At 49.0% G+C, this 22,399-nt stretch overlaps 1 protein-coding gene across 1 annotated transcript in view; it reads right to left on the bottom strand.

Annotated features, from left to right (window-relative positions):
* Nucleotides 1-3,976: 3,976 nt before the first annotated feature.
* Nucleotides 3,977-22,399, bottom strand: part of TRAP1 (TNF receptor associated protein 1) — a 20,006-nt gene continuing 1,583 nt past the window's right edge. Inside the window, exons 2-18 of the mRNA XM_042828106.1 lie at nt 21,294-21,461; nt 20,214-20,296; nt 19,678-19,818; nt 14,442-14,513; nt 13,719-13,879; nt 12,568-12,677; nt 12,316-12,389; nt 9,161-9,316; nt 8,735-8,855; nt 8,530-8,599; nt 8,024-8,171; nt 7,329-7,514; nt 6,654-6,792; nt 6,252-6,337; nt 5,554-5,699; nt 5,097-5,169; nt 3,977-4,815 (exon numbers count right to left, since the gene is read on the bottom strand). Coding sequence (XP_042684040.1) covers nt 4,714-4,815; nt 5,097-5,169; nt 5,554-5,699; nt 6,252-6,337; nt 6,654-6,792; nt 7,329-7,514; nt 8,024-8,171; nt 8,530-8,599; nt 8,735-8,855; nt 9,161-9,316; nt 12,316-12,389; nt 12,568-12,677; nt 13,719-13,879; nt 14,442-14,513; nt 19,678-19,818; nt 20,214-20,296; nt 21,294-21,461 — 2,036 coding nt within the window. The 3' untranslated portion in view covers nt 3,977-4,713. The remainder of the gene's footprint in view (nt 4,816-5,096; nt 5,170-5,553; nt 5,700-6,251; nt 6,338-6,653; nt 6,793-7,328; nt 7,515-8,023; nt 8,172-8,529; nt 8,600-8,734; nt 8,856-9,160; nt 9,317-12,315; nt 12,390-12,567; nt 12,678-13,718; nt 13,880-14,441; nt 14,514-19,677; nt 19,819-20,213; nt 20,297-21,293; nt 21,462-22,399) is intronic.

The raw sequence follows: 22,399 nt of genomic DNA, 5'->3' as shown, positions 1-22,399 counted from the left end.
TTTCTTGAAATATCTGCCAAACCACTTTGGAAAGAACAAGTCCAGAGATTGAAATACATAAGTGAGACAACACTCAAGCTGGATCTCCCTCTGCCTCCAGTCACAGCTGTGACTTCCGAAGTTTCTACCAGTTCAATGTGGGGCAGTTCCACTACAGCTTTACTTACTGATTTATTTCTGGAGCAGGTTTTTACCCCAATTACCCCTCATTCACTTGGGCTGCAAAAGGAGAACCAAGTTTTGCTTGGCTTCACAGACTGCTTCTTTGTTAACTGCTATTACCTGACCCCAAATCCCTCGCAGATAACGTCCTAACATTTGGAGCAATACTGTATAGATATGATTAATGGGCAATTCATTATGATACTTTTGGCAACACGGATTTAAAAAGAGGAGGAAACTGCTTCTTTCACCAATTCGTCATCCTTCCTGCTGCATGTAGATATATTAATGGCAAAGAGACAACCAGGAGTCCTTACAAGTTTAAGTACTTCCAGAAGCCTGTGGTCCTTGCACTCCTGCCAACCATTCCATTTGGACCAGGGCTGATGGAATCATTTTCTTCTTACCCATTCCCACCTGTTCACAATCCAGGCTGTTTCCAGAAGCAGTGGACACAGACGGACTTGTGATTTGACACAAACTTCCTGCTAGAACAGGTTCTGGTTTTGACAGTGGGAGGCAGCACCAAGGAACATCCTTCTGTTATGGATGAGAATGGGGAAATGACATGGCCCGTGTGGCAGAAAAGCTGCCCTCTTGGCTATCGCTGTGTTGCACACTAAGTGCTCCAGAGAAGATGGAGTAGAAGTGTAAAACAAGAGGTAAAGAAGAAACAAAACTATTCTGAGAGCGAAGGGAGAAGCAATGACTGTCTGGAAGAAAAGCTTCCTGTAAATGAAAGAAAAGCAAAACCTGTGTTCAGCCTGCCCCAGGACAGCTAGGAGGCGAGGTATTCTGGGTGCAGAAAGATAGCAAGACAGAATAGGAAGGTCTGCATGCCATCCTCTTCTTCCTGAGAAAACAGGAGAGACAACCAGCTGGAAACGACTTTGTACAGGCAATTCCAGTAGCAGCTGGACTTCCAGGTCTTCTCTGAAATCCCAGGAGTTCTGAACCCAGGGATTACTGAGAAAGAACATGACCTCACTGGCTAAGGTTTGGGCAGACCCACGGACGCCCTGGGGATTTTCAAATGAACACTGCATTGCTCAGGAGTGCTCTCAAAGCTCTCACTGCATTTGTGTTGACTGCCTCATCCAAACCCAGCAGGTACTTGTCTCTAAAGCCTTTGGATCTTGGAGGTTTGTTTCACTTAGGGCTGAGATTCTTAAGTCCCTAACTCAGGCTGACTGTGTTCTTAGGGAAATTTATTTAAACTCTATGCAGATCTTATCTGCACAATAAGAATATTTCTGAATTATTTCACACAGAGAATGAGAAGATTAATTCACAACTGTAAAGCACTACAGTAGTGCTAAATGTTATTAATGGCTCCCAAGTTTTCTTCTTTTGGAAACAGTGACTATTTCTTCTCATAATGTTTTAAACAGTTGCTGCTCAAGAAGCTTAGATTGCAGATTCCTGGCTTGTGGTTTGTCCATAAATCACAGACCTGGAGCCTGCCCAAGACACTCTCGATGGTCTCAACAGGAAGTCTGGACAAGAAAAAACTCAGTTCTCAATCTGGCCCAATGAACTGCTTTATGGGCCGGTCCAGTTTCAACGTCCTGAGCCAGACGTGAGAGGGATCCTATCCAAATTTGAAAACACAAGGTCTCAGGAATGTCCTTTCAAACTGGATTTCACTGCCCATAAATATTTTCCATCTTCTGCCCCGGAATATAGGTTTGACACAGCTGATGAGCCTGGGCAGAGCAGGAGAGGCAGCCACGCTGTTTATCACCAGAGGTTTGTCAGCACACAAAACTTAACTTGCAGATTTTTTTTTTTTAATAAATAAGAGCCCAATCCACACTTCTGGAAAACAAAAAAACAACACACAGCAGTTTAATAAAGTCCTTGTAAAAATGAAAGTTAAAAGACTAATCTTCCAGACTCAGCAGGGCTCAGCACTGTTTACAGCCAGGAGCCCAAATAAGCTCCATGAGATTCTTCCTGTGGTAGAGCAAACAGAAGCAAAGGACACAACCAGCCCATGCTGGTGGCTTCACGGCACCGTTTTCATGTTTTGCCTCAATATGCCAGAAAAATCAGGGTCTCTGTTCTCACAGCAAGAGCACAAGCCTGACAGAAACCTGTTAATATAGTGCTTCTGAGGATGGGTAGCTCAGCATCTATGTGGAGAAGATGTGACTGGAGGGGCAAAACTCCAGTTTCACCTCTACAACCAGCACTGAAGTTCTGATGTAAGATCCATGCAGACCTTACCTGCTTGCACAGCACATTCTGAGGAAATGAATAAACGGGCCCTAAATAGCTTCCTGTGCTTCCTTCTTACCTGTCACGTTTGAAACAATTCATCCTTTCCATTACTCTTTCATAAAAGAGCCTCTTTTACATTCCACATGGAGGCCCTTTCACAGCCAGTCATCTACAGACTAGCACTCAAGCACTCTGCCAGTATTCCTAACAGCTCTTCCATTTATGTTCACCAGCATGACACCTCTACAACTCCCTTTTCTGCTAGGATCTGTTCTGTTAGCCAGTGTAATAACTTCATATACTTGCAATCTCCTCAGGTCTTTGAAAAGCAATGGTGAAAGCTGAGGCAGAGGCAAGGACCTGGAGAGACTGCTGGTGAACTGAACTGTAAAGCTTAGAAAAAGCATTGGAAACATCAGTGTGATTGAGAACATGAGATTTGGGTCAAAGAACCATCCTGACTGTGCTGCTACCACTTCTTGCCGCATATCAGCTCCCAGGACCATCACTGCCCCTCACTGTTTGATAGGCACTGCCACAGAGGGTTGGTTTGCATTCCAGTAGCAGAAATTCTTTGATATTTCATTCACAAATCTCTCAGGGAGAACTATCAACACCTCAAGGGCTGCTGGCACCCCCAGAGTACTGCCAGGACTGGAGAGCTTAAACACAAGTCAAAGAGTCTGTGACCATTTTTGGAGTAAGCATGCTCTGCTGCTGACTGAATCATATTTTATGAGCATTCAGCTTCAGCATGCCAACAGATGCTACGTTTAGCTGCTTTACCAATAAGCACCAGGTGAGCAGCCTGCAGGCTGATGCACTCACCTGCAGCACTGTTAGCATTAGAAAACCAAGGGTTTCCATTTCATCAGTCTGTTCTCAGGAAACACGCTGCAGCACAGAGGGCCAGATGTGTGGCAACACCATATGGCTTCTTTCATGTGCCCTACAAAGCTGTGATGAGAATCTACAACCAATACTTTTTCCTGTGTACTGGCATTAATTTTGACAGTGAAGGATCTTACATCTTCTTGAGAAAAAAGAATGCTGCCCCATCTCCAAAGTCTACACCTGAACTCTACGTATGTTGTCTACTTTCAGGAGCAAAACCTTGTGTGTATTTACCTGTACCAGCTTAGCTGCTGGCTTTCAGTACAGAGTCCCAACATTTAACCAAATTCAGTTCCAGGATCTTATTGTGGCAACTTAAGGGTAAGCTAAAGGAATATCAGCTGCCTCAGAGGCCCTGGTGAACATGGGAAAGAATTCCTGTGAAGCAGTTTGCATGGTGTGAACCAGACACAGCGGGAAATCTCTTCTACCAAGCAGCCACTGCTTCTCAGAAAAAAAATAAAATAAAAATCAAAGAGAAAACCTCAATTTTTCCAAGCACGTGGCTAACACCTTATAGCTGGAGTGTCTCTTTTCCTTCCACACTCTGCTACAGCCTACTATTTTCACAGCACTCTTTCCACCACTGTCCAACACCCAACGTTCTGCAGAACCAAGTAGCTTCAGAAGAGGGAACTGTGAAATCACCAGCTCTAAGACACAAAGACCAACAGAATAAGGGGAAATCAGAAGAGCCTTGGAATAGAAGCAGCATTTATTTACCATAAATACAGGCCAGCCAGACATGCAGTTTATCCCAAGAAGAGATAAAAAAACCTTGGAGAGCCTCCAGAAAGCCATACCCTGGAAAGCTGTTTCCCAGTTACTTCCCATTCTCTGCAGCAAGACAAGGATGAACTCAACTATCCAGCAGCTTGGTGATCTTTCCTGCCATGGGATTGTACCAACATGTTCAACCACCAGTACCTGCCTGCTAGTGACAGCAATCAATCTCTGTGCCTGGTTAGAGGTGGAAGCCTCTTGACAAATTAATGGATTCTGCCAGTGCTAGTGTAGAGCACAGTGGTGCACAGAAATTCATTCTTCAGTGGACACAGGGTGTACTAACCAGGATTTAACCAGGACTCTTGCTGCCAACACCTGTTTTGGGAAAGGCCATTTCTAGAAACAGGATGAAATGAGATTCTCAAGGGTTGTGTCAGAATTTTATGCATATTGTTTTAGCTGTCATTGCTGCATTTTGCTCCCACCGAGAACAGTGCACTTTCAGCAGGCTGATAACACAACCCAGGAATTATAACTGGCTCCTACCTGTGCAGTGGTGGCTGGAAGTCCCCTGCACTGGCCGTCTGCTAAGTGAACCCCTCACTGTACAGTGCGTGCAAGCAGATGCTGCAATAGCTGACACAGCACAGTGACTGTACTTGAGGAAAGAGATATCAGCACAGAGTTCATCCTTAAATCTTCTAGAACTTAGTTCTTCTCCAGGATTTTGGTGAGGAGTTCATTGAGCCGGCTCACCATTGGTCTGGGATCTTCATTCAGTCCTGCTGCTATCATGGCATTCTCATAAATCTGAGAAAAAGAAGAAGAGTATTAAATAGTCAGGAAGAACGAAGTGAATGAATGCTGAGGAATGGCACACTGCAGGACTTGCACAATGAGACCAAGCAGAATTTCTAGGCAATCTGCTAGGAACACATCCGGACCACAAGCAGCAGAAATAGCAGAGTGGTGACCATGGAAGAGTGATAATCCAGCTCTGCTACAAGGGCTCCACCCCGCTCCCTTCCACACTGCCTGCAAGGTGGCTCTGGGGAGGATGGCGGTGCCTTTGGAGAAGGCCTGGCTCTCACCTGATCAAGCAACATCTGGGCCAGATCAGGCTGACTGTCCTTCAGCTCATTCAGCTTCTTAATCAGAGCGTGACTGTAACAATAAGAGATCAATATTGAGACTTAGCATTTTTTGGACACGTAAGAAATTTCTTTCCAGAATGAGTACCTAAGCCAAAGTGGGATAGAAAATGTTCTACCAAAAGGACAAAACAGCTCCATCTTCCTTGCTCCTATTCCAGGGGTTTCTCTTTTCTCTCCCATCCTGACCCTGTAACCCTGACAGTCCTTGAAGGCTGAATACAGTGAGGGTGGGTGCCTCACATCCATCATGCCATACAGCCTCACAGGCTAAGGAGCTGTACCACCCTGCACTTAATGGAGATAGTTCTGCTATCTGGGGGCTTTACTTTGTCCTCTTCTCTACCTCCAGCCCAGCAGGAAGGCAGTGCTTAGCATTGTTATTGCAATCCCTTACCCCGTGTTGATCTCCAGGGTGGGCTGGAGGAGCTGGGCACGCTCCTCCTGGGTCTTGGCCAGCTGCTGCATGCGAAGAAAATGGCGGGCAGCCCCCATCTCCAGCACAGTGATCATGGCAGGGTGGGTGTCCAACCGTGTGGTCACCTGTGGCAAAAACAGCAGTTGAGATGGAAAATGTGGGTTAGAAGTAGGGGATGGTAAGGGATTGAGGGTCTCCTCAGTGCAGACCCACACCAAGACTGCACAGTTTGTCCCCATCCCACAGAGCTGCCTAAACAGGCAAGGCAGCTGGCATCCCAAGTGGCTCCACCAGTCCATAAGCAGTGTCTCACAGCTGGATCCAAAACATTCCTTGCCAATAAGCCTTTCTAGTCCGCAGGCAGGACAGTCAACAGCACATTCTGCTAACTTCAGTATGAGTGCCTAAAAGGGGCTCTGCATATCACACATGAAGAAGTCACTCTTCCCACTCCCACAGGGACCACCCAAATAACAAATACCAGCATTCACATCACTTATAGAAAGGAGGCAGAGAAAAGAATAATTTCTCTCAGGTTCCAAAAAAAAAAAAACAACAACAACAAAACCAACCAACAAATCTGTAGCAGCAGATCCCCAGTCAACCTCTGCCTCTTCTTCCTAGAATGTGCTCTCTGTGGATCTTCTGTATTCAGCTACCCAGTGAAGAACACCTACCTTAACACCAGTGACTCGAGTGCCTAAGACATTTCTCATCCAGGCCATCAGGTCCTCAGCTTCCACATCTGTCAGACGTTCTGCAGCTAGCAGAGGAAAGAGGGCACATTTGCTCATGCACCTTCTGTATGTCAACAGACACTGAGTCAATTTCACACTCCCATTTACAGGCTCTCTTGTAGAAACGGGAATGCAGCACCACTCAGCAGACGCCTGTGTGCATCTCCCTGTCCCTAACTGTGCCATAATGAGAGAAGACAAGCTCTTGTCCTGCCTATGCTTGCCTCCCTCTTTCAAAGTGCCAGGTGTGTGCATACTCATATAGTCAGGAATTGCAGTGTACCCTCACAGCCTGACACAGGACAGCATGCAGTGGGACAGGACAGGGGAACCCCACCGTACCTGGGCGACTCTCTTCAAACTTCTCTTCCTTATAGTGATCAACAACAATGTCCGTCTCCACCGAGATGAGCTTCTTCTTGTCAAACTCCCGAAGGTGCAAGAGTGTCAGCTCATCAAATTGCTCATAGCAGAACAGGACCTGTGCCAAAAAAAGACATGCAGTTTGAGACCTAACAGCACTTCCCTTTTCCAGAGGCAACTCTGCACTAAATGGCATGAACATCACAAAGGAAACCAGCAGGTTCAACTACTACTCAGAGCTTCAAATAAAAGCAAACCCTTGAGGGGCTTGGTTACCATGGATGGCTGGGCTGCAGCTGCCTCCCAGGGAAGCACCATCCTGAAAGGGCCACCTGCCCGCAGAGGATACCTCTAACAGCACTGCACAGCAGCTCCTTCAGCAGGGTTCAGTGAAGGTAAATCACAGATGTCAGAATGAGCAGAAATACCCAGGTGCCTGTGTGAGTAGCAGCCCACCTGCACATGTACCACAGGTCCTTCGCCTATAACCTGACCCCAGGCTGCAGTAGCCAATCCAAGTGGAGACAGAGGGATGAAAAGAGGGGAACTATCACAAGCCTCACTGCTCTGCTCAGCTCCAAACCCAGCTGAGCCCTGAGCACAGATGCAGGAGCTCAGCCAGTCCTCCCTGGCCACAGCAAACCGCTCACCTACCTCCGTGTCCTTTTTCTTCATGGCCTCGAAGTAGGGCGAGTGTTCGGCCAGCTGCCGGTTGGGTGCACACAGGTAGTAGATGTTCCTGCTGCCCGCCTTCATGCGCGAGGCGTATTCGGTCAGGCTGCTCAGCTGGCCTGCAGGCAGGGCGGACGATTCGTAACGCAGCAGCTTTGCAATGTCCTCCTGGAAGAAGTGTGATCTTGTGAGCTGAGGGCAGCCCACAGAAGCTCTGCCTGACCACTCCCAGTCCCAGGGCATCTCTCTGCAGTGGGTACTGCTGCAAAAAGGCTCAGAGGATTCTGAGTTTCCCCCTTTCCTGATCCAGATATTATGGAAGCAGAAGAGTGACCTAGACATGATGTAGGCCACGCTCTCCTGGAAACGGGAATCCAGGCTGAAGACAACACTAGAGGGAAAGCCCTACTTTATGGTGGGCTGTAATTCAAATTACAACAACAAGGGCTGACAGTGTGTGGATACAAAGATTCTGCATTGTCTCAACGTAAGTGAGAAGCACTACTTAGCCAGAAAAAGCCAGAGTTAGGATAAGGTGCACTAGGGAACCCTCAGGCCATATTAGATCCATGAACAAGAGTTATGAGCACGTAAGATTCACAGAGAAGTAGCTATCCCCCTCATCCCAGGCAGCAGCCAACACTTTCTCAGCTTCAGCGCATCAGGACAGCTGGTACCTTGACATCCTGCTCTGCTATCGTGACAATTCCCTCTCTCATGAATACTCCGTAGTCCTCAAAGAATTTTGCGTATTTCTCAGGGTCCTTCTTGCTCTGGTCAATGAAGAATTTGATCAGCCTCTTCTGCAAAACATCTCGGAGCTTCCTGCAGCAGGAACAAGCCTTTCTGAAGGTGGCTGCTAGACCAGGGTGAGACTCTAAGTGAACATCTCTCTCCCCATGCAGTGTTTCAGGGATGTATTTGGAAACATAAGACCAAAGAAGAAACTCTAGGGCCACTGTCTCCTTTCCCTGATGGTTCTACATCTGTTCTTCGTATTTCAGTCAAGAGTAGCTCGTGTGCTGGAGATACAGCTAGGGCTGTGGCACAACTGCACTGCTGAAGCTGCCATTTTCAACATGAACATAACCAACCACACATGGGACATTCAGCACACTCCCACAGCTACCCAGCAGGAAGCCAGAAGAGCCTCACCAGTACACAGGATCTACCTCTTGCTTACCTGATGAGGGCACTTTCCTGCAACAGCTCCCTGCTGAGGTTCAGAGGTATATCCTCACTGTCTACAACACCTGGAACACAGAGCAACCCTTGAACAGTGAGGCACACACGAGCGCCAGGCTCAGGCAGGAAGCAGCCCCCCCCCCCCCCCAAGCCCCAGTGGAAGCCCTGCTCTACAGGCTGCTATTCCTGCTCCCAGCACACACCTCGAAGGAAGCGCAGCCACTTGGGCAGGATGTCTGCAGCTTTGGTTTGAATGAGAATTTTGCGGCTGTAGAGGGCAACGCTGGAACCCAGTTCCCTGCTGATGTCAAACATGGATGGTTTCTGCAGGAAGAAGAGACAGAAAGGTAACACCAGCTCAGCGTGCCCAGTCATTAACTGCACACCACGCTGCACCAATCGGTACTGAATGCAACAGGAGCTTAAACCGTGGCTGTCTCCCCCGGGGACATGAGTTACCCTCAGCTCCTGCCATGGCTCACTACCCCTGCCATCTCCCTGTGACACCCAGCCCACCACAAAGATGCTACGCTGGATATTCTTTGCAATGCTGCAACCTCAGCTGCCTCCTCTCCATACAGAGCACTGCTCTCATCTCCAGAGGAGCTGCACAGTTCCTGGACACATACTTGCTCAGGCACGTAGAAGATGCTGCGGATGTTGAGGGGTGCATCGGTCTTGTAGTGCAGGACGTAGCGGGGCTTGTCGTAAGCCTGTGCTATGAAGCGGTAGAACTCCTCATGCTGCCACTCCCCAATGTCCTTCGGGTCCAGCATCCACAGTGCCTGTGGAGGAGCAGGGAGATGAGTTCCCATCAGCTCTCATCCCCGTGAGGTTTCATAGCACAGGGCTCCTCTTTCAGAAAAAGAGCTACATTTTCTCTCAGGGCAACAAAGCAAAGCAATATCATCTTCCAAACAGTCACACTCCTCTGCACAGCATGAAGGCAGTGGGAGGTAGCAGGGTTCACACACTGACAAATTACTGACCCTCAGTTGATCTCTTACCACCTTCCAAGCAGGCACTCTTGCCCTACAGCAGACATAAGGCAGATTTGTCTAGCCCAAAACAAAAGGGATTTGGCTAACTTCCATCGCTTCACATTTGCCAAAAGCATCCTGAACAGTCAGCACAGCTCAGCTGACTAGCAGTCAGCATCTCAAGGCTCAGACCAACAATGAAAAGAAAATTTAAGTTCAGCGGGAGGAGGTTCTGTCTATTTAACAAACACTGGGACCAATTAAGAAACTCTTGCTTCCAGACAGATGAGTCCTCTACACTTAGTGCCACTTTCAACATTCGAGCTCTAATGAGTGGCAGGAGTAATCACTGGTGGCAATACAAACATCCAGCAGATTAGTCCAAAGGATGCAATTTGTGGCAATCCTGCTGCTTTTGCCTCAAAACCTCGTTACACAAATGGCTTCCTAACATTTCCAGCATCCAGGTGCCCTGGAGGCTTTGCAGGATCACAGGTAGGACTACAGACTCAAGTGGGTACTAAGGTGCTTCACAGCAGCTCTTAGATGAAGTCCTGCTTTCCTAGAGCCCTACTTGTAGCTACAGTTACCACAGTGAAGACCATAAAAGCCTCTCAATCTACACTGTCAGCTACATGGCAGGCATTCAAAATCTTATCTAGGAAAACCCATGCTAGGGATCTATGGCTTTGTTTGCAGTGAACTGATGTTGATGTGCGGAAAAATGGGAAGAAAAACAAACAAACAAACAAAAAAAACCTGGGTAAAGAGGTCTGAAATAGGAATGTGATGAGAATGAAGCTGCTGCCACCTCCCAGTGTGAAAACACACTTTCTGATAAGACAACAGAATTACTCCATTAATTACTCCATTTCACCCCTTGCTCCAGTACAGCTCTCCTCTAGGGAGTGTGCTCTATTGATTGTCAGGCAGGAAGACCAAACAGCTGTCTACATCTATTTCTACTTTTGTAATTCAAGGGAAACAGCTAGAAAGCCTTCGAAACAGAAACATTATAATTGTAGGAATCAAACAAACATCAGACACTAATCACACCAATTACAGAGCATTAAATAAATTAACATGATAAAATGTTTCAGTACATCTTAGTGACTTGTCAGCGTCACATTTTATGAAAAAGCAAACAAATACACACCCTCCACCTACTCTCTTACACTAGGAAGACTGAACCTACCAGAGAAAGAAATGCTGGAAGAAAATGATACATAGGTGACTTTTTAAAAAAATTTATTTTAAAGATATAAGATTTCAAGTAGCAGACTCCTGCAATTGGGCCAAGAACTCCTGCCTAAGGTGGGCCTGGCTGTATGATTACGTGGCCAGTCAAAGAGCTAAGCAGAAAATGAGGTGGTGAGCTAAACCACCAGGAAAACCAACCATTCACCAATGTTGGCTAACCCAAGAAGGGCAGAAAAAACAACAGCAAGAGGTGTCAGCACACACTGACATGCTATCTGGCTTCAACAGTTAAAAGCAGTATTATACCAGCTGGTGACCAGTTGTGAGTGGTGTTCCCTAGGGGTCGGTGCTGGGCCTGTCCTCTTCAATATCTTTATTGATGACCTCGATGAGGGCATCGAGTGCACCCTCAGTAAATTCGCAGATGACACCAAATTGGCTGGAAGTGTGGATCTGCCTGGGGGTAGCGAGGCCCTGCAGAGGGATCTGGACAGGCTGGAGAGCTGGGCTGAAGCCAAGGGGATGAGTTTCAACAAGGCCAAATGCCGGGTCCTGCACTTCGGCCACAACAACCCCAGGCGACGCTGCAGGCTTGGGGCGGTGTGGCTGGAGGACTGCGTAGAGGAAATGGAGCTGGGGGCATTGATTGATGCTCGGCTGAACATGAGCCGACAGTGTGCCCAGGTGGCCAAGAAGGCCAATGGCATCCTGGCTTGCATCAGAAACAGCGTTGCAAGCAGGAGCAGAGAGGTGATTGTTCCCCTGTATTCAGCACTGGTGAGGCCGCACCTCGAGTGCTGTGTCCAGTTTTGGGCCCCTCACTGCAAGAAAGATATTGAGGCCCTGGAACGTGTTCAAAGGAGGGCAACAAAGCTGGTGAGGGGTCTGGAACACAGGCCATATGAGGAGAGGCTGAAGGAGCTGGGAATGTTCAGCCTGGAGAAGAGGAGGCTCAGGGGAGACCTCATTGCTCTCTATAACTTCCTGAAGGGAGGTTGTAGTGAGCTGGGGGTCGGCCTCTTCTCTCGTGTCATTAGCGATAGGACCAGGGGGAATGGCTTCAAGCTACGGCAGGGGAGATTCAGGCTGGACATGAGGAAGTATTACTTTTCAGAAAGGGTGGTCAGGCACTGCAATGGATGCCCAGGGAGGTGGTGGAGTCACCGAGCCTGGGGGTGTTCAAGGAAAGGCTGGATGTTGTGTTGAGGGACATGGTTTAGTGGGAGCTGTTGGGAATAGGCGAACGGTTGGACTGGGTGATCTTGAAGGTCTTTCCAACCTTGGTGATTCTATGATTCTATGATTCTATAAAGCACTGACATAATCACGTGGACTGGGAAAGAACCTGGAAGGTACCTGTAAATAAAAACTGCTTTGCCAATCTACAAACATCCTCTCAAATACAAAATAGCAGCATCAGGCACGGCTTGCACCAGATTGCCTCCCCTTGCTTTAATTAACTTGTCACTGCGTGGCCTGCGGTGCTCAGGACAGCCCTCCCCTGACTGCCAGGGACAGCAGCAGCAGTGGCTTTGTGTTTCCTGCCTCCAGCAGAGGATTACAATGGACTCCATGAGCAAGCTGCCCATAGCCATCCTGCTCACCTGCAACGTGTTTATTCGTCTCCCGTTGAGATACAGAGGGAAGCTGATGAAGTTGCTGTATTTTGTCACCACCTCTGGAATGGAAAAAAAAGACAATGAAGAGTCATGTTGGTGAAAACAACAGAGTAAGAATTCCTTCAGTGAACGGTGCTGCAGGAGAGGAGTAACACTGTGAGTTCACCTCCCACCCATCGAGAACCAGCAGATCCCACACATCCACAGCACACAGCAGCACTTCCCTCCTCTGCTCACCCTTGACTCGGTCTTCATTTGCAAACTCCTTGCAGTCTTCTTTCAGATGTATAATAATCTTAGTCCCGGTTCTGACACCAGATGCTTCTGCGATCTCAAACATTCCTGAGCTAGGATTAGAAACAGAACCCGTGTCAGCCTGTGCCTCAGCCACATCCACTGCGGGACGTGTAATTAAACTGGCAGCTTGCACAACACTACAGCACCAAGAGGAAAAGAAAAAAAAATTATCTTGGACGTCAGAATGTTCTCTGTGCCTGTCAGAGAACTCCCCAGAGAGCATAGCTGTCTTTCTATGGAGAACCTGGGCCCCAGGACACAGCTCTTTGCAGACCAGTAGCCTCTACAGAAAAGGAAACAAACTTCAAGCAAACTGCAGCTTGCACAGGCCTAACCTTCAGCCACAGCTTGTTGCAATGAAAAGAAGCTGTGCTTTAGTAGAGACAGCATGTTCTGGGTGACCATTCCTACCATTCTGCCAAGTGAATGCCATGCAAGAATGACAACAGACAAGCTTTCAGATCGTACAGAAATACAGACTGCAGTGCACATCAGCTTGCTCATACCCCAAAACAGTCTGCAGCCTCAGTTACAACATATTTTTTCAATAATTTAAATAACTCGGTAAATACTTTATTTCTAGGAGATGGTAAAGGGATGCAGAGCTCCTCATTCCTAGGAGCTCCAATTCCAACTTGGTGCAGCACTGCACAGCTCTGCTGTCACAAACGTTTGCAACTTGTGAGCAAGAAGCAAAGGCTGAGCACATGGACCCAACCGTGCCTGCAGAGCATTGCATGAGCCCTGCCTGCTGCCCTCAAGCAAAAAGCCAAGGATCAGCCAGCCTAAAGACAGTACATTTGTCTCTGGTTTGGAGCACTGCAAAGCCTCCTGCCTGCCAGAAGGGAAGGCACTGGAGAGGCAGGTACTTGCTTTGTCCATACACACCTACTGTAACAAAGCAAGTTTGTCCCTGTTCACCCTGGCACGTTTGACCACACTTTCTTGTCATGTGTAACCTGAGCAGGATCTAAGGCAGTAAACCCAGCCATGGAAGAACACACAAGCCCCATCTTGCTTTGCACAGCTTTCAGCTTGTGCCTGATCCGAACACAGCCCCTGAATGCTTCCATCCCACCCTGCAGCCTTACCCATCTGAAGACCAGTGGTAGCCCAGGCTCCCCGGCTCCGCAGACTGTGAGAACACCTCCACTTTATCAGCCACCATGAAGGCTGAGTAAAAGCCTACTCCAAACTGGCCAATTATTTTACTGCTGGCTTCAGCTTGGCTCTGCAGTGCATCCAGAAATGCCTGAAGGAACAAAGGAGGACACATAAAACACCATGCAATGACTGCATCTCTGGAAAAGGGGGGCAACGTGCACTGCAACTAGCAGGAAAGGAAAACGAGCAAGGGCTCGGTGAATGAGGAGCAAACAATCTCAGAGTGGTGACTCCAGAGATGGGAAAAAAAAGTATCAGCTAAATACATACAGCAATTTGCCAGCACAAGGACACAGCTGGTGCCCTCACGGATGCAATGGGAACGCCAAATGAGCCTGTCTCCCTGCACAGACATGGCTCGTGGATGAAGGCAGTTACCTTTGGGAGCGAGGGCAGCCAGGTGCAGCAGCATTGCACACAGGGCCCATTAGAGCAGCTTTGGTACCACAGGCCTCCCTGGCACACAGCAGAGACCATTGTGGGCTAGAAGACTCCATGGGAAGGTTTCACCTTCCAGGAGGGTTGTAATTTCCCAGCTGGGCTGGGGGCCATGGGAAGAGACAGAGTGAGAAATTACTGGGAGAACAAATGTGGCTGTAAGTGGAGAAGCTTTTTCTAAGGGAAAGAAGGGGCACCTCACCCTGAATTACCTTTGAGCCTGATCGAGCAATGGTACCAAGGTTAGAAACAAGCTCCTCCTGGGTCATCCCAATGCCTGTGTCCTGAAAAGAAACAGCAACAGCCTCTGAAATAACAGTAGAGAATTGCTGTAGCAAACAGAACCCAAGCAACTTCTCCTTCTGATCAACAGTCTCTTCCAGCCAGTCAAGCAGTAAATGCAACAGCAGCTTTCAGCTGTGACAGCACCTGCACCAGGGCAGGACAGCAGACTCAAAAGGCTCAGAGCAGGGGCCACAGCTGCTTTGTGGCCATAAACCACCAAGACGTTTAGAAACTCAAGTATTCTATGGAGACAACACAAAAGCCTGTCAAGACAGGCTGGTTTCTGCACCACTAACAACACTGCATGCCGGTGTTGGAAAGCAACCTCAACCCAGGTCTCAGCCTCCCTGCACAAGGAGCTGTGCACGAACACTCCGTCGCATTCCTGTGCCAATACACAGCAGAGGTGAGGAGCAATGAGATGCAGCTTACTTCCAGCCAGCAGCGGCAGAGCAGTGAATCCCTCAGACCTCAGGCAATGCAGGCTCCTGGCTACAAGGACCACATTCATTCAGCTTCATACCGTCCCTGTCTTTTCCTGCCCCCCCTTTTGCCCGTGCTCCAAAAAACATGAGAACGAACCTGTCAGCATTCAGGTCCCTGAGCCTGAGAGCTGCAGTGCTGCATCCCAGCTGGAAGCTCCTCACCTTGCGGTGCTCTGTGCCACGTTCTCTGAGCTCAGTAAGATGGCAGCAGCACAACTGGCTGAGTGAAAGGCGATTCCTGTCGATGGGAAGAGCTCAGCTCTCCTCACATACCTGCAAGCAGCTGTCAAAGCTGGCAGCACCGTGTGCATCCCAAATACTGACACACTCACACTTCACTGATGCAGGGGTGGCAGTTTGGTGTGCTGGACTCAGCAAAATGAGTTTGTCTGCAACCAACTACTGTGAGATGGCTTGGGGTGGGATGCGGGGAGATCTCATGCACAGCATGCCTCTACCACCCATATGAGGCACTCAGTGGACCTATTTACCAGTAAAGTAAGGTGGCGTAATTAATACTAATATATACATTTTAATCTGGTGCTTAAGACCACCAAATGCCCAAACAGTGGACAACCTGTGAGATTACCAAGCGAGGTGCTGTGTGAGCAGACATTGCTCTGCATCCCCCCACCTTGCAGCCCAGCAGTACCTTCCACAGGATTACACACAGTGAAGGCAACCACACTCATCTTGTTTGAGAAGACGAATGATGCCAGGTAACAGCACAGGAGATGAAAAGCCAGGACAAACAAACAGAGTACGGCACAACCTCAGGAATTTGACACGGTTCCTTTCCCCCAGAAAAAAATAGAAGCGCAGAAAAAAAATGTTTTCAGCATCTGGTTCAGGTTTGGTTCGTGCCAGACCCCGAGCAGAACACACTTAACTCCTCTGATCCGCTCCTATTTATAGCACAGCATGTCATTCCCAAATTCCACTGTGTTAAAAAAAAAAAAAAAAGTACCCCATGAATATATTTGGCTATTTAATTCCCAGCCAAACTTACTGCAAAATGCTTAAGGACAAAAACTGGAGTCCAAGCTGATGAGGGTGAATGCAACGAGCAAAGAGCACCGCTGGGCTGCTCATAGGGGAAGCAGAAAGCATGTGCTGAGGCGGCCAACCAGGGCTGTTGGCGTTTCCTAAGGCAGGAGAACTCCTGAGTGGATTCAGAGGGGAACCCCAGCAAGATTCACACCTCTCCTGCAGCACCTGTGCTTCCTGCAGCCAGGTTCAACGCTGCGCTGCACAGCTGCCTTCAGCAGATGGAGCTGCTCCCAGTGCTGGGCTGTCTGTAGCTCTGCAAATACCTCTGAGCTGTGATCAGGCAGCAGAACTGAGCTCTACCACCATTACAGCTTCATTCCCACACAGATGGCTTCAAGTCCTCCCTCCAGGCTCCAGGAAAGTTTTACCTTCCTAAGAACGGCGATGGGAGCAGAGCTGGTCGTACAACCATAGAGCCAACTGGCTGCAGACCTCCACAAGTCACCAAACATGAGGGATACGTTCAGAGTTCAAAGCGTGCAGCTTTGCACACAGCTTCGCAGCTGAGAACCAGCTGCTGAGCAGCACAGCACAGGACTCAGGGCACGGACACCTCATTAGCTGGCAGCTAATTACAGAAGCCCACCTGCTGCTCTGCTGAGCTGCAACCTACCCACCTGGTTGAACTGTCCTCCTGGGACTTCTCAGGGCACGGAGCACACAGCCAGCCCCAGTGCCACCCTACAGCACTGCTCCTCTGCACTGCGCCTCTGTGCTTTCCCTGCGCTTTGTTCCAACCTTCCTGCTGTGGGTGGTGGAAGTTTGCAGAGACCATTCTGTGTGGTTTCAGCTGGATGGCTGCATTCATCACCTGCTTTGTTTGCCCCACAGCCCTGAGGACTTTCCTGTCCTCCTCAAAAGAACATCCTCGGCCCCAGTACCAGTCTCATCAGTTCTTGCTTTTGCACTGTAATATTTGGTAAATTAGAAAACTGTACACAATCACAGCAACAAATCGAGTTCAAATTAACAAATTGCTCAGTTTAGCTGGTAAACAAGAACCTGGGTTAAGTACCATTATCTCTGCTCATCACCTGAGACCAACCTAAGGAATTACAGAGCCTCGTTATACAAAACAATCAATTAACTCAACAGCCTGCTGCCTTGGCCACAGTTGTACCTGAAAGAACGCTTGTAGTTAGAGATGCACGTTGAAGCCCAGAACATGGCAGCAGTCTAAAGGAAGAGCCCCAGGTTTTGCTTCTTTTCCAACACCATCTCGTAACACTGCAACTTCATCCACAACAACGCTGAGTGCTGCAGCAGACTCAGCTTCCATCCATCCAGGTCCAAATGCCTGCTGTTCAGTAAAGCATTTCCTTTCACGCACGCTAAATTTCCCCTATTTAAATGTGACATGTTCTTATTCTGGCACAAAGAGGAAGAAAACAGAAGATTCTGCACTTCTTTAGCCACAGGTTATTCGAGATGCACGTGTATGTGCAGACCCCTGGCTTTTTGGTTAAAGACAATGCAACACCTGGAAGCTCTAATCCAGCCCTGCAATCAGAGGCACGCATCTCTAAGCTTCACCCCAAGCTCAGCTAAGCACAGAGAGCCTCAACCCTCCACCTCCACTTCTACTCACCCTGCTCCCCCACACCCAAGCAGCAGCTGCATGCATCTAAGGACCCTGCAGGGCTCCCTGCTGCAGCCTGGTAGCACAGCACGGCTGCACAGACCCAGCTTCCACCCGCACCAAACCCTGGGGATGGGTGGCTGCCCCTGCACTGAACTGCTGAAGACACACACACAGCACTCCCCTCTTAGCAGACACAGCGATGGCAATGCTTAGGGACGATATCCCTCAACGAGGACGTTTAACTAAATCTCTGAGTCCTGCAATGCTTACAGCTGAGGTCCTGGCAGAGAAGCAAGCAGAACTGCAGTCACTTAACAGAAATGAATGTTGTCCTTCACTGGAACTAAACTATCAGCCCCCCAGAGATGGTCCTGTCACAGAGGCACGGAGTGTCGCAGAGATGCCACACGGCTTGGAATGGGAGAGGAGGCAAGATTCACCAGCTCCAAGGGCAGAGAACAGCACAAAAACCTGAGAACAAGGACTGGGGGGTCAGTGTGAGACAACAGGAACCTTCCCAGAGAAAAGTGGGACACCAGACCTCCTGCTTCTGCCCTAGCGAGTCCAAATGTGTGCAGCAAACAAAATGGTGACTGTGAGGCACATCCATCTCTGTCTCAACCACTGCAGGCAAATTCTTTTGCACCTTCACATTCCTGGAAGGTAGGAAACTGTTCTGAACGAGGCTTGGTCCAAGCAATCTTTATATATTCTGTACATTTCTTCAAGAGGTTATAAATAGAGCCCTTGCTGGAGATAAGGAGCTTTAGGCACTACTGAGAAGGCAAATCTATTAAATGAGATTGGAGCAGTGCTGTTCTCTCTCTTGAAGCACGGTGTTTCTGCAGTTAAAGGCTTGCTAGTTAAGACTCTTCTAGTCGCATTAGAGATGCACAGACAGCCAGATAGGGGGTTATAAAAAGACAAATCCCTAGCAGCTCTAATTGGGTATGATGTCAAACACATCCAGTCTGAAAGGTGGGCAAACAGGCCTCCCAGCCAAAAAAGAGGACAGCTTGCACAGCCACAAGCTGTAAGCATGTCTGGATGGGGTCAGAAGTGATGTGTGCACTACGATGGCAGAAGGGAAAGACAAGAGCAAGACGGCCTCAAGCAGGGAATCATCCCTAAGTGAGAGCTCCTTAATGAATCAGCGTTACACAGCAGCCAGAGGAATGCAGGAGCCAGGTGTGAGAGGGGAAGCAAAGCTTCTGCATCATGATTTGAGAATCTTTGGGTTGACAACCACGTTGCCCACTAACAATCACCAGCATCCCCATGGCAACCACAGCTGCTTGTTTGGCAAAGAGACAGAAGTATAAAATAACTGAGCAGCCTCTAACAGTGACTGCTTTTGTCACACATGAAAAACACTGCATCGCGTGCTTTGTCTGTGCCACATCTCTTCTGGACTGCTCCTGCCACCCCTCACTGCTGTCTGCCTCATTCTCTGTTCTCCTGAGAATAGAACAAAGCTGCACTCCCACAGCTGACACCGTCCATGAGGAAAGCTGATGGCTTGCCTTCTTTGCATTAACATCTTTGCCACAAAAACACCAAACACAAAATCACCTGGAGCAGGAACGTGCGGAGATGATGAGCAGTGGAGGTTCTGACCACCACCCTGGCTTCTTTCCCAGCGACCCATGTGGGAGGTAAGGAGCTGCCATGCAACACCTCAGCCTTGAGGAGAATTCCTACCCAAAGGTCACAATGAAACCAGGCTCCCAGCTTTTCTACTAGTAAGAAGTGCACATATAACCTAGGAAGTGCACCAGAAAAGATACTGGGAGAAACACTACTGGGAGTTCCCTGAATAGAAAACAAGGAGAAACAAATTTTTCCACAGGGACAAGTGAGGAAACAGATAAACTGATCCAGAAGTTACAGCCCCATGAAGCATCATCCAGCTGAGGACAGAACTCTGCTTCAGGCAGGCTTGAGAATCCAAGGGACTGCACTGCCACTCAGCTTCCACCAGTCTCCCACCAAACCCAGAGGTAAGAGCAGCGAGGAGCAGCACTCTCCTGTTACCAAAGAAGGTACCTGGATGGTGATGGTTCCCTTCCCACTGTCCGTCTGCAGGTGAATCTCCATCTCTGGCAAGGCCTTCCCTTCTGCCATGAGCCGATGACGCAGCTTCTCCAGCGCATCGCTGCCATTGGAGATCAGCTCCCGGATGAACACCTGAGGAAGACCCAACCTGACAGCACAGCCCAGCTTTGCTCACTGCACAGAGCTCCCAGCAGCTGTGGAACTCAATGCCCTCCCACAAATTAATTCCCAGCCCGCTGAAAGGTAACAGCCTTTCCCCATTGTCTGCCAGGAGAACGGCTGCTCTGAGCTCACTGGTGAAGGGCTGAGGTTCTGAGGACCACAGAGGCACCCTGGCCATACTTAGAGCTCCTTTTCAAAATACATTTTGAAGCTGTCTTAAGAAAACCACATTCAAGAAAATGTGGGATGCAAATAGCTCAGGATTTGCTGGGAAACTGAGTGAGTATGGGGGATACAACCTGTGACACAGACAGGGCTTCAACAACAGAAAGTCTGCCAGCTCTGGGCAGGTTGAGGTGCCCTACCTCCTTCTCTGAGTACAAGGAACGGGCAACAATATCCAGCAGTTTCTTTGTTTCAGCCTGAAACTCATGCTTGGAGGCTGCGCCTAGAATAAAATCACAAACACACACGTAAGGTGCTTGACCACTTTCCTGTGGGAAGAAAGGCAAAACTGCCTTCTCACCATGTGCTTCGGCTGCCATGAAGCAGGACTGAACACAGGCAGCTGTGGCTTCGAAGGGGTGACACCAAAGCTGCTGTTCACACACCCCTAACGAGGCAGCACGCTTGCCAAGCAGACACTTGGCCTCTGCACCTCAGCTCCTTTCAGGCAGACCTCAAGACTCACTGCATGTTGGTCACAAACTCCAGACTACAATCAGTAAAGCCGAAGTGAAAACTGATTCCGATTCCCCTTGCTCCTAATGCGTGGCTCCTTGCAACCCCACACACTTTCTGAAGCATCTCCTGTAGCTTACAGCCCACCTTCCATACACTTCCCAGACTCCACCTGCATGTGCCCTGCTCTGAGAGCTTCTACAGCTCTAAGCTGGCATTTCTCATGCCCAAACAGCACTCTAAGCCTTAAACAGAAACACCCAGATTCTCCAATGTCTCTGTGGGGCATGCTTGGGAGTCACTTATGCAGGTAGGGACCCAGAAAGAGACAAACACAACACAATACCTCAGCTGATAAACCATCCTTGGCTTTTTAAAAACAGCATTTCTCCTGCTAGAGGCATCAGAGAACCCCAGAGCCACACAGGGAAAGCCATGATCCACCCACCACACGTCCGTAGTGCCTTGCTGGTGAGCACCTATGTTCCCCTGTGATGGGGGCTAAGCTGGGCTGTGGGCAGCAGTAGGAGCAGCACACGAATCCTACTGGGACTCCACAGCCTGGAAGCTGCAGAAATACTTGCAAGATAAAACAATGGGAGCACAGAGCCAAGATGGTGTTTCTGTGCTCAAATAACTCACGTGGCTTTGCTTTAAAGCACCTCCCTGCAGTGCACAGTTACACCCAGGCAATGTTTTCTCACTGCTCTGGCTCTGCCTGCAGCTCAGGAATGCTCCCACAGGACAGCAGCATTCATGCCCACCTTTCACATTCTCCGTGTTGCTGATGATGGTGTGCAGAGGCTCTTCTTCCTTGCTCTCTGCCGTCTGCGTGCTGTACGTCCGGCAAGCAGAAATGCAGGCAGCAGGAATGCGGTGTGGGAGCCTCCGAGAACGGAGTCCTTCTCTTTGGAGGCATGCTGGTCCTTTTGCTAGAACACACAATTCAAGATATTTCAGTATGAATCAGAAGCAGCAGCACCCTCTGAACGAAAATCCTCATCAGAAGATGCAATTTCTAACTTCCACCATAAATTAAATGGGGAGGAAGAGGCATTCTGCAACCTCCATTGTTATCTTCTCTGATTACCAAGCTAACAAAATGCATTTCTTTTTGCTCATTTTCCTCCCTCCAACAGCATTCAGTTCCACTGCAAGCTCCCAAACCTCAGGGCAACTCCAGCCAGCCCCGCTTTGCCACTGAGAGTCAGCTGAGCAGCTCCTTCGTGGCAACAAACACTGGGTCTGTGACCATCAGAGCACAGCTAACAGCACTGGGATTACATCTTCCAACCAAGCCAGCTCTGGGATAAGCAGACATGGAAAACAAGAAGTCAAGAAACAGCACAAGTCCCATTAAGAAGTGGGATTCCCTTTTCTCCTACTTCCAGCCCTCACTTCACAATGCTCAGGTGAACTGAAGTCTTCTCTGTGCTGGGAGATGGAACTAGAGCCAGAGCAGGACACAAGAAAACCATTCACAGCACTACAGAGATGCCCAAAGCCAAGTACTGGGGGTTGTTTCTAAAGTGCCCAAGTGCCAGCTGCAGCACTCAGCTGTGCTGGGCCCAGGGCAGGACAGGAGGATTGAGCGTGGGCCTTCCCCAGCCAAACCCAGAGCACAGAGGAGCTGGGCTCCGTCAGGAGGAGAGGCACGAGAAAAGAGCACACCAGTAGCCCTTCATGAATCTGAGCACCTCCCACACAAACTGCTCGCTCTCGGCACCACAAACCTGTCCCAGTACCACAGGACTCATCCTTATCCTTCCCTGGCTGCCTTTGCTGGGTCCATGCAGAGCACAGAGAGCAGCTCGTGTGGCTGCAGCTGTGGGACACGCAGAGCTGTGGGACACGCAGAGCTGTGGGACAC

Source organism: Centrocercus urophasianus, unplaced genomic scaffold (assembly GCF_019232065.1).
Source record: "Centrocercus urophasianus isolate 14NV4802_14NV808 unplaced genomic scaffold, USGS_Curo_1.0 seq_29, whole genome shotgun sequence".
Taxonomy (NCBI): domain Eukaryota; kingdom Metazoa; phylum Chordata; class Aves; order Galliformes; family Phasianidae; genus Centrocercus; species Centrocercus urophasianus.
This window is presented reverse-complemented; position numbering and strand designations above follow the sequence as displayed.